Source organism: Populus euphratica, unplaced genomic scaffold, assembly GCF_000495115.2.
Source record: "Populus euphratica unplaced genomic scaffold, PopEup_1.0 scaffold105.1, whole genome shotgun sequence".
Taxonomy (NCBI): domain Eukaryota; kingdom Viridiplantae; phylum Streptophyta; class Magnoliopsida; order Malpighiales; family Salicaceae; genus Populus; species Populus euphratica.
This window is the reverse complement of record NW_011499990.1, coordinates 273,861-284,733: the sequence shown is the minus strand read 5'-3', so window position 1 is coordinate 284,733 and position 10,873 is coordinate 273,861. Positions and strand designations below refer to the sequence as shown.

The following is a 10,873-nucleotide window of genomic DNA, read 5'->3' as shown; positions in this document are numbered from 1 at the left end:
TATTCGCTGGTTGATTGAAGCAAAGGTCCGATTATCAGGTGAGTCTTCCAATTCTTTCATTTCACACATGCCTGGAACAAGTAAAAGCACTTTTGCAAAGAAACATCGTGTAAAATGACTGAAAGTCTGCCATCGATGTGCAAGATGGACTTGCAATGCACAATGTCGTTCTTTAGAAGTGGTATCTGTAAACCGTGAAGATAAAACACTATTCATTAAGGATGGCCCGAGTAAGGGGTCTTTAGATAATCTTCTATTGACTCTTGAGACGCATCCTAGTAGAGATGTGCATCGTGCAATTCATGATTTATGGCCAATATTCCATAAGGAACATGCTTGACATAGTCTTGGGAAACTGACTAAAAAAGACCCTGTTTGCTGGTTTTTAAAAATAGGAGTCAGAATGCTGAACCCCCAGAATTTGGTGACTGCCTATGGACTAGCAAGGATGCAGGAGGAAAATCTATCAATCATGAGGAAATCCTGGAGGCCTAGTGCTATGGGACTTCAAGGCCGCAGCCCAACACCAATTCAGTCCAGGGCTGAAAATAAACCAGTTCAGATACACAGACTCACTCCAGCACAGATGAAGGAAAAAAGAGACAAGGGGCTTTGCTTTAAATGTGACAGTAAATGGGGACCTGGCTATAAGTGTGGAGGACCAAGGATATTCTTGATAGAGGAAGTAGATGAGGAGGTGGAGGAGAAAACTTGTGCCCCTGAAGATCTGATTGATTTAGGAGAACCTCTAGAAGAAGGCAATGAGGATATTGGCATATCGCTTCATGCAATCATAGGGAGTCCCAATCCTAAAACTATGAGCGTAGAAGTTAAGCTAAGTGGCCATAACTTCGTGGCCTTAATTGACACAGGAAGTACACATAATTTCATACACCCCAGGGTAGCCAGGAGGGTAGGGATGAAAGTCCTAAAACACAAGCCTATCAGGGTGAATATTGCAGATGGTTCTCAGTTGTGGAGCGAGGGAAGCTGCCCAGATATCAAACTGATAATCCAAGGAGATCAGTTTGTCACCCGGGCTTATGTCATTTAGTTGGGAGGATGCGATATGGTGTTAGGAATTCAGTGGCTCAAAAGTCTAGGGCCCATTCTGTGGGACTTCTTAGCCTTAAAAATGGAATTCCAAAAGGAGGGGAAGAAGGTCCTGATCTGTGGAATGGGAGTGGAGAAATCAGAGGTTGACTACAGCCCAACCTTTTTACAAGAGTTGAGAAGAGTCGAGGAAGGCCTAATTCTGCAAATATGGGAGCTAGGATCAGCTCAGAATGAGATTCCAGAACAGATTGAGAATCTGTTGCTAGAATTCATGGAAGTTTTTCAAGAGCCAAAAGGAATTCCACCTAGGAGATCACATGATCACTCTATAATATTGAAAAAGGGTACCTCCCCAATCAGTGTACGTCCTTACAGGTACCCCTACTACCAAAAATCTGAGATAGAAAAGCTTATTAAAGAGTTGTTGGCAATGGGTACCATAAGACCCAGCCAAAGCCCCTTTTCATCGCCAGTCCTACTAGTTAGGAATGCTAATGGGTTATGGAGAATGTGTGTTGACTATCATGCCTTCAACAAGGAAACTGTGAAAGACAAGTTTCCCATACCAGTTGTGGAAGAACTACTAGACGAGCTTCATGGTTCTCAGATTTTTTCCAAGTTAGACCTGCGGTCGGGCTTTCACCAGATCAGAATGAAGGAAAAAGATGTTCCCAAAACAGCCTTTCGAACTCACGAAGGGCACTATGAATTTTTGGTGATGCCTTTCGGCCTCACAAATGCTCCTTCCACTTTTCAAGGTGATGAATGATATTTTTCGACTTTGATGAATGATATTTTTCGACCCTATCTCAGAAAATTTGTTCTGGTTTTCTTCGATGACATTCTAGTCTACAGTCACAATGTGGAAGAACATGAGAGACATCTAAGGATGGTATTTGAGACTCTGGTGCGACACAAGTTATTTGCCAAAGAGTCTAAATGTAAATTTGCAAGCAAAGAAATTGAATATTTAGGGCATATCGTATCAGATCAGGGAGTACATGCTGACCCCAGCAAAGTGGAGTCAATGATCAAGTGGCCTAGACCAAACACGCTCAAATCACTAGGGGGTTTTTTAGGGTTAACAGGTTACTACCGTAGATTCATCAAGGGTTATGGGGCGATTGTTAGTCCCTTAACGAGACTATTGAAAAAAAGGGCTTTCAAATGGGATTCGGAAGCAGAACAAGCCTTTGAACAATTAAAACAGGTTGTATCAACCCCCCAGTCCTAACACTACCAGATTTCAACCAAAGTTTTGTAGTAGAGTGTGATGCCTCAGGTATAGGACTCGGTGTTGTGCTAATGCAAGGAGGTAGACTCATCTCTTATTTCAGCAAGAGTCTAAAGGGGAGGGAGCTATCACTATCCACCTATGAGAAGGAGTTCTTGGCATTAGTCACTACTGTTCAGAAGTAGAGGCCTTACCTTTTAGGCTAAGCCTTTAAGGTTAAGACGGACCAACAGAGCCTCAAGTATTTATTGGAGCAGCAGGTTGGAACCCCCACACAGCAGAAATGGTTATCCAAATTGATTGGATATGACTTTGTGGTCGAGTTTCGAGCAGGGAAGGAGAACCTAGTAGCTGATGCACTCTCTAGACAGGAGGACACCATAGAAAAAGGTACACTATGGGCTATCTCTACTCCAATTATTTATTGGGCTGATCAATTAAAAGATAGCTATAAAACTGATCTGGAAATTCAAGCTATCATGCAACAACTAGACCAGGAAACCATAGGCACCTTAAAATACCATTTTAGGGGTGGGATACTATACTATAAACAGAGAGTCTACATCAGTCAATCCAGCCCTATAAAAAACAGCCATATTAAATTATATACATGAAAGCCCATCCTCGGGACACACGGGTTTTGAGAGAACACTAAAAAGGGCAAGGAGAGATTTCTTTTGGGTAGGAATGAAATCAGATATACAAACCTACATTAAACAGTGTGAGGTCTGCCAGAGAGCAAAAGGATTAAACACAAAACCCTCAGGACTCTTACAGCCTTTACCTATACCCACCAAACCATGGTCATCTATATCTATGGATTTTATAAAGGGGCTACCAAAATCTAATCAATACTCGGTAATTATGGTAGTTGTGGATAGGTTTACCAAATATGCCCATTTTATCCCTGTGTCCCACCTCTACAACGCGACAAAAATCGCCAATTTGTTCTCACAGAATGTAATGAAACTACATGGACTACCAGACAACATAATATCAGACAGGGATCCTACCTTTACTAGCAATTTTTGGGGAGAGTTATTCCAAATTCAGGGGGTTAAGCTGCTAATGTCAACAGCCTACCACCCCCAAACCGATGGTCAAACAGAGGCAACTAACAAAACATTGGAAGGGTATTTGAGATGCTATGTAGGAGATAATCCGAAGGGCTGGTCTAATTGGCTAACCATGACCGAATATTGTTACAATACCAGCTACCACACATCCCTCAAATCCACCCCATTTGAAGCAATTTATGGTTGCCCACCCCCGAGCCTCACAGATTACATCCCCAGGTCAACAAAAAATCACGCAGCAGAGGAACAATTACAACATAGAACAGAACAAATTGCAGAAATTAAACACAACTTAGCTCGAGCTCAGGAGAGACAAAAGAAACAAGTAGATAAAGGTCGAAAAGAGATCCAGTTCAAAGAAGGGGAGTGGGTTTACCTCCGGCTCTAGCCATTCAGACAGTCCAGCATCAAAAAAATAAAAATGGAAAGTTAGCGTATAAATACTTCGGGCCATTCAAAATCTTAAAAAGGGTGGGGGAAGTGGCTTACCAGCTAGATCTTTCAAAAGAAGCCCGAATCCACAATACGTTCCATGTCTCACTGCTGAAGAAATGGTTGGGGAAAGGGACCATTCCTGAACCGAAGCTACCCAATCTTGAACCCAAGAGGAATTCTCAACCTGAACCAGCAGAGATACTTGACTGAAGGAGCCAAGTCTCAAGGAGGAAGACAAACGAAGAAGTACTGTTAAGATGGGAAGCACAGCCTAAAGAAGATGCAGTTTGGGTCGATGAAGAGTGGTTAAAAGGTTCATACCCTCACCTTGAGGGCAAGGTTTTTTAAGGGGGAGAGAGTTGTAACAGTCCGGCAGCACCTAAAGGAGCAAGATCAAGGGAGGCCGGGGAAAGAAATGAAGGAGGCGTTTTGAAGAATACTTACCTGCAACAAAGAGATAAAGTGAGCACGTGTATGGTCAAGATTGGACAAGAAGCACTTACGTGGAAGGCTAAGATGAAGAAGTTCCTGCGACTGACAGCTAGCAGGGGAGTAAGTTCAAAGACAAACGACACCGTTTGGGAGAAGGAAAAAGAATCCAAATACAACACTGATAAATAAAACAGCTGTCAAATATATCTATTATCATTAATTCATAAGGAACCGAGAGTTAGAATAAAAAGGGGGGGGGGAGGTAGCAGATAGGCAGGAAATTGCTTTGAAGCAAATCTCATTCATCCAGGAGGCCCGGGCTACCTCGAAGCTGCCCAGAATTCTAGATTAGGGTTTATCAATCTTGCATTGTTCTTTCCATTCAGTTTTTCTTTAAAATATTTTTCCTTAAACTTGTTATTTCAATTTCCTTACTCTACCTGTAAGCTCAGGTTAAAGAAAAGCTATAATAAAAATTCTAGTAATTAGTAATTTTTTATTGAAATTACTAAACTCATTACACTGTCCATTGCATTCTGAAAATGTATTATTTCCATCCCTTAGTTGGTATTCATTTTTTCCTTAGATGATGGCCGTAATTGCAGATTTCATGCTTGTTTTTCTTCCTGCTCCCACGGTTTCTCTCCGTTCACCACTAGCAGGAAACGCTGGACCTATTGCAAAGTTCTTCCACAACTGCCCTGATAATGCATTCCAGGTTTCTGATTTATTGATAAACTTATGCATTAACTAGTAAGTTTAACAAAGATGACTACAGAAAGTCTTAGATAGTCACCTTCTCGTCAAATCCTCATTACAGGTGGCTCTCGCTGGAACTTCCTATTCACTCTTACAGAGATTAGGTGCTATAGCGGTAAGTTTTTTACTTTCTATTTTTTGCACATTGTTAATTAAATATCTTAACTCCCATGCCAAGAGTAGCCTGGTCCTTACATGGATTTGTTATTGCAGCGTAATGGAGCGAAGCTTTTTGTTGTTGGCACCGCCTCCTCACTGGTAAGTTCATACTGGACAGGAGGTTATATAGCACATTTTTTAATGATTTTGTACTAAGAAATGAATTTAAAGTTGGTAGGTTGTTAATGTTGAGGTTTGTCTCCCCCATCTTACATAGCCTATACTACCTCATGCCATTCTATATCACCTATGTAGTTTTCTACAGGAGAATCTCATTTTGGAGGAGTGAGAAACTCTCTCTCCACACACACACACACACACACACACTTTGTGTTCCTATCATCACATTTTTTTAAGCATGGATAATCCATTTGCTTCTCTGGCGTTTTGGCTTTTACTCTGAGAATGTTCTTGGAATTGTTAATCTTTAGTGGTCTGAAAACTTTGCATTATAAGCAGTTTGTCTCTCTGACATTTTTTTATAGATTCCTTCCTGTGTGCACGTTTGGTTTTCAATATTAAACAGGGGTAACCTTTTGTGCACATGTTCTTGCGTTATAACAAGTTCAATCTAGTTAGACAAATAAAAAAGAATAATTCTTGGTCTTTTGCCTCCTTTTTAGTTGCAAAGTACCGGTCCTCTCATTTGTATGCTAATGGGTGAAAGGTTCTTGGTTCTGAGGATGCATACCTCTAATGCAATCGTTTTGTTTTAGGTTGGTACCGCTGTGACAAATACCTTGATCAATGCACGGAAAACTGTGGACAAGTCTTCTGCTGGTGAGGTTGAAAATGTACCTATTTTATCTACCAGTGTTGCCTATGGTGTCTACATGGCAGTTTCTAGCAACCTCAGGTACAATGATCCTCCAGACATGGTTTTTGCTCAATTTTCTAAGTATCTAGTGTCTTCTTTATGACCTATCTAAGATGCTGTAATTTATTACACCGTTTAATTCATGCACTATTCATATAAAAGATATGGGCTAGATTTCACGGGGCAAGATTTTTATTTGATCATTGGAACAAAATTAGGTTTTTGTTGAATACAGCATAATTATGCAAAATTTGATCACTAGCATAATTTTACATGTTATAACTTGTCTTATATAGCCTTTGGTGCCAGAACCACTATTCAGAACAGATTAATTAGCAAATTAACAATGAAGCATTGCTAATATATTCCATGATAAGAATTGTAGAAAATTTTGAACTGGTGTCGTTTTGTCCATTTAAAAAGCTTAAATGATTTCAAAAAATGGATCTGTTATTACAATTTTGAAGTGTTGTTTGAAATTTTAATCTGAATGAGTTGCTATTGATATTTAGGTTTCTATGGGTTAGAATGGTTTACTGACAGACTACCTCTGTTGAACAGGTATCAAATACTGGCTGGTGTTGTTGAACAGCGCATCTTGGAACCTATGCTACACCAGCACAAGCTCATGCTAGGTGCACTTTGTTTTGCTGTTCGAACAGGCAACACGTTCCTGGGTTCATTATTGTAAGATTGCACCCTTTATTTCCTGGGAATCTTAAACTAGATAATCTTTGTACCTGTGGCATCTCATGTCCATCCCTTTGCTTCAACAGGTGGGTGGACTATGCTCGCTTGATAGGAATCCAAAAGGCGCATGAGGAGCACAGGGAATGGACTGATTAGTTCTAGAAATGTTGGCTTGTCTGTGTTTAAATCGCTTGAAGTAGGCATGTCAATTCGAGTTTTTTTGGTTGCTGAACTACCGAAGTTTCATGAAAATTTGTAGGTAGTCTCAGTTTCTCTATGATTCTTAAATGTAATTTTTTCCGTTCTCATTGTTGGTGTCCAGATTCGGACACAATTGCTGGTAAATTTGAACTATCGAAAGGGGATAAAGGATTGCAGGAATAAACATTTTGATGTGAATTTTTTTTTGTTGGAATATCAGAAATAGAAAAAGATTACCATTCTTGACACCAAGTTAAACCGAGCAAGCATCAAACCTGGTCAATTCACAACAATCACATGAGAAGAATCATAATAATCGTTTTTTTGCTTAGAAAATTGCAAATTGAGACGTAGAATGAGGTAATTTGGTTACTGTATTCTTGGTTGACGAAATTCCACTGAAACACAGCCTAGAAATTCAAAGACTGTCATCTACTTGAGGGTTGGAGTTGTCTACTTAGCACCAAGCAGCATCACACTTAACCTCGTACCAATAAACAGGAGAAGAAGAGGAAGAAAACAAAGTACAATCAAGTTAACACGTTCCATTTGTGCTTGATAACATGTTCAGGCAATGACTTCATCTTTCATACAAGCCCTTAACTTGATGTGTGTAATATTCATGTCTGCTGTCTCTTCAACGTTGCAGCATTCCATCAGTCCAGCCTGCAAGATACACCAGAAACATGCGATGATCAGTAAACAGTTAAAATTCTTTAGGAAATTGTTTTATTAAACGTTTAAGCCCAAAATTTATATTTATGTTGTCTGACAATTCTGCCCGTTTATTTGGTCCTATTTATTGGAAAGTAATTAGTTTTTTAAATAAATTTAAAAAATATAAATTAGTTTTTGCTTTTTGATAGTGTAATAAAAATTAAGTTGGAAAATACTTTTTAGTATTTAGTTATGTCATAGAAAATGAGCTGAAAAATAACTTATTAATATTTTATTTTTTAAAAGTTTATTAAAATAATACAAAACAAATCTTATAAATTAAAAAGTTAAATGAGAATGAAATTGAAAAAAATATAATTTTATAAATTATCTTAAATAAAATAAATAATAATCAAAATAATAGAGATCAAATATAAAAAATTAAAAAATTAAAAGATGAAGAAATTAAAATAATAATAATTAAAATTTCATAAATTATTTCAAATAAAATAAATAATAATCAAAAGAACGAGGATCAAATTTGATAAATAAAAAATTTTAATTAAAAAATGATAAGGAAAAAGAAAATGAGAATTATAAAAATAAGAATCAAAATTAATATAAAAATTAAATTTTAAGGGATGAAATTGAAAAATAAATATTTATATATAGTAATCAAAAGTTTAAGGATCAAATTTGATATAATCAGCAAATAATATGATATTTTTAAATTATTTACAACTTCCAGAAAGTGTTTTATATTCAAAATAAAAGGAAAAAAACTTTTTTAGAAACTAAACCAAATTTTTCTTTGACTATAAAATAATATTTTTTATCAACTAATTTTTTAATAAATAAAAAACTTTTTTAAAAACTAAACCAAATTTTTCTTTGACTGTAAAATATTTTTTATCAACTAATTTTTTAATAAGAACAAATAAAAAAATATTAAAAAATAATTTTATAAAAACTATTTTCCGGTAAACGCACCAAGAGGAAGATTTTAATTAACGAACTGTAGCAAAATTGTTTTTGGTTGTCAAATGTATCTAGCTAATATCAAGAGCTAAGCCTGACGACAATGTTGGACTTTTGACGTGACGGAAAAGATGGAAAACTCACCTTTTTTAATGTTGTTGCTGATGAAAAGACTTGAATTTTGGAAATATGATTTGCAGAATGATTGCCACTTGATGAACATGGTGGCAAATTGCGTGGTGATTTTCGGGTGTAGGTCGTAACAACTTGGTTCCCTCTGGTTTTCTCGACAGATTCCATGAAGAATTCATGAGGAGCATCGCATGGATCATTGGTGAGACTTCGAGTGTTGAACATATAGAATGGTGGCTTAAAAATCCTCAGCCACGGTCTGAACGTCTCGATAGGTCGCAGTAGAAAGCTTCGGGGATGTATATTTTCGTATATGTGAGCGGAGTAGCCCCATGAGGTTGAAAAAGACCAGTTGTTTTTCCTTTGGTAGCAGATAGTTTGTTCCAATAGCCGTGAATGATCGACTTTTGCAGCCTCCATTAGATGGTTCACGGACGCAGAGCGATTCATGGAGGGGAAGATTGGATCTACGACATCGATGTGGTGAAGGGATAGGACAGGAGACTGATGATGAGCTGATAGAAGGCCTGATATGTCCCCATGTAGATCAATCTGCAGTAAAGCACCATAAATCAATAGGAATCTGTTAGTTTATGAATTGATTTTGCTTAATTTCTACATGAACATTGATAGAATGATCAAATACCTGGTGAAAGCCTCTGTGATGCGTTAGAGGAACTCCAAAATCAGCCAAACACGTCTGCAAAATAAAGTCACTGGAATATACACTTGGATATCGTTGAATACACCCATCCACCCTCGTGGACAAAGCTTCTGCTAGAGGGTAACTCAAAGCATACCCGGCTCCACCAAATGCCATTTCGAACGAGAAATTAACATTCGAGCTAACACATTCCGAATTCATCCCGATGTAGAAGTACTCAGTATGATTATACTTGGCTAAAACCTCTACTAAATTATCAATAAATAAGACTGTGTCATCATCTGCCATTACATACCATCTAACATCTTTATCTCCCTGCATAAAAGCCTCCATGATTGTACGTACTATTCTAAGCTGTGTTACATATCTGCTGTTTAATCTAAATTTGACAGGTGCATTGACGCGAAAAGGCGGAGAAGATGAGGGCCAAGGATGGAATCTCTGCGAGGGATCTCTATCAAGGAAAATATATCCTCGAGTAACATTTGGTCTCCACCATGATTCCACGTATGATTTCCTGTGCTTCCATGTGTCCACAGAACTCACCATGGCAAATACAATGTGGCTGATACTTGTAGGGGTAGTAGTAACATTCGCAGAAGTAGTTGCATTATTAGGTGAGAGTGGTGGCCATTTGTGCTTAAAGAGAGAGAATCGATTCATAGTCTGGCTACAGTTAGGATGGTTAAACAAGACAGTATAGAGCAGTAAAAGGATCAGTCCCCAAGTGGCTATAGATTTGCATAGAGTTCTAAGAGATATGTGTTGCAAGCTTTGTTGAATTGCAGCACTGACACTGTTGATGGGTTTCTCTGAAGACATTTTTGAAGGGAATCTTGAATTGTCACCTTTGACTGGATCGCTAGAAGAGCTTATATGGCATAATTTCTTGTCTAGCCTTGATAATTCATGTGACGTTGATTGTTTTCCTTTCTTGTTGTCTTTGTGCCAAAGCATTATTATCGTGAGTTGTCTAATGCAACATCCATCCTTCAAGTGAGCTTTGCGCCATGTCCAGCCGTAGGTAGAATGCCGAGGAAATGCTTTCCATAAGCAAAAAAATGCATGTTTCAGCTTTGAGCTTGGAGCCATGTTTAATGTGGATGAAATGCTTTCGGTGCAACCCTTGTAACGGTTATAGCTTCGCCGTTTCTTTCTTCTTCTTTTTTTTCCTTGCCATTTTGATACCCGCACACTGGATTCCATCTTTCATCTATTGTTTAGAGTGGCATGCATGCTCGAGGCAGATCTGAAATATAAGGACTTGATTGAAAAAAAAATCATTCAAAGACTAAATTGAATGTATTGTAAGGCATGAGGATCAAAGAGTTCAATTAAAGATTTATTTGCAAGAAAAATAAAATATAACGACCAAAGTAAAATTCTCAAGAGATTTTAGGAGCCAAATTGTATAGTAAAATAGTTACTGTGAATGATAACAACTCTCTCGCGCGCGCGCGCATATATAGTCAAGGCCTAATTTACTGTGAATGATAACAACTCTCTCTCTCTCTCTCGCGCGCGCGCATATATAGTCAAGGCCTATTTATCGCGCCGAAGCTCTCTAAGTTTAATTTGTAAGA

General features: G+C 38.0%; 2 protein-coding genes across 3 annotated transcripts; one reads left to right on the top strand and one right to left on the bottom strand.

The window, feature by feature from the left end:
- Positions 1 to 866: 866 nt before the first annotated feature.
- Positions 867 to 7,544, top strand: LOC105140322 (uncharacterized). Of its 2 annotated transcripts, XR_845173.1 has the most exons (9): positions 867 to 965; positions 4,105 to 4,106; positions 4,820 to 4,951; positions 5,054 to 5,107; positions 5,206 to 5,250; positions 5,868 to 6,007; positions 6,530 to 6,655; positions 6,745 to 6,913; positions 7,533 to 7,544. XR_845173.1 is itself a non-coding variant. In XM_011047115.1 (8 exons), exons 1-8 carry the CDS (start codon positions 920 to 922, stop codon positions 6,812 to 6,814), a joined length of 615 nt encoding a protein of 204 aa, XP_011045417.1. In that variant the 5' UTR covers positions 867 to 919; the 3' UTR covers positions 6,815 to 7,107. The 2 variants fall into 2 exon arrangements, 1 of the variants encoding a protein (XP_011045417.1); XM_011047115.1 differs by lacking the exon at positions 7,533 to 7,544 and having other exon boundaries at positions 6,745 to 7,107.
- On the bottom strand, positions 7,238 to 10,729 carry LOC105140323 (uncharacterized). Its single transcript, XM_011047116.1, has 3 exons — positions 9,273 to 10,729; positions 8,639 to 9,178; positions 7,238 to 7,525 (listed from the first exon to the last, which is right to left on the bottom strand). Exons 1-3 carry the CDS (start codon positions 10,494 to 10,496, stop codon positions 7,427 to 7,429), a joined length of 1,863 nt encoding a protein of 620 aa, XP_011045418.1. The 5' UTR covers positions 10,497 to 10,729; the 3' UTR covers positions 7,238 to 7,426.
- Between the last annotated feature and the right edge of the window lie 144 nt (positions 10,730 to 10,873).

Bases quoted from the DNA above. Each gene is read 5' to 3' on its own strand.
- LOC105140323 (XM_011047116.1), bottom strand. From the start codon at position 10,496: ATGGAATCCAGTGTGCGGGTATCAAAATGGCAAGGAAAAAAAAGAAGA. The intron at 9,179-9,272 runs GTATTTGATCAT...GCTTTACTGCAG, and splicing joins ATCACAGAGGCTTTCACCAG to ATTGATCTACATGGGGACAT. The intron at 7,526-8,638 runs GTGAGTTTTCCA...TGTATCTTGCAG, and splicing joins CAGCAACAACATTAAAAAAG to GCTGGACTGATGGAATGCTG.
- LOC105140322 (XM_011047115.1), top strand. From the start codon at position 920: ATGAAAGTCCTAAAACACAAGCCTATCAGGGTGAATATTGCAGATG. The intron at 6,008-6,529 runs GTACAATGATCC...TCTGTTGAACAG, and splicing joins GCAGTTTCTAGCAACCTCAG to GTATCAAATACTGGCTGGTG. The intron at 6,656-6,744 runs GTAAGATTGCAC...TTGCTTCAACAG, and splicing joins ACGTTCCTGGGTTCATTATT to GTGGGTGGACTATGCTCGCT.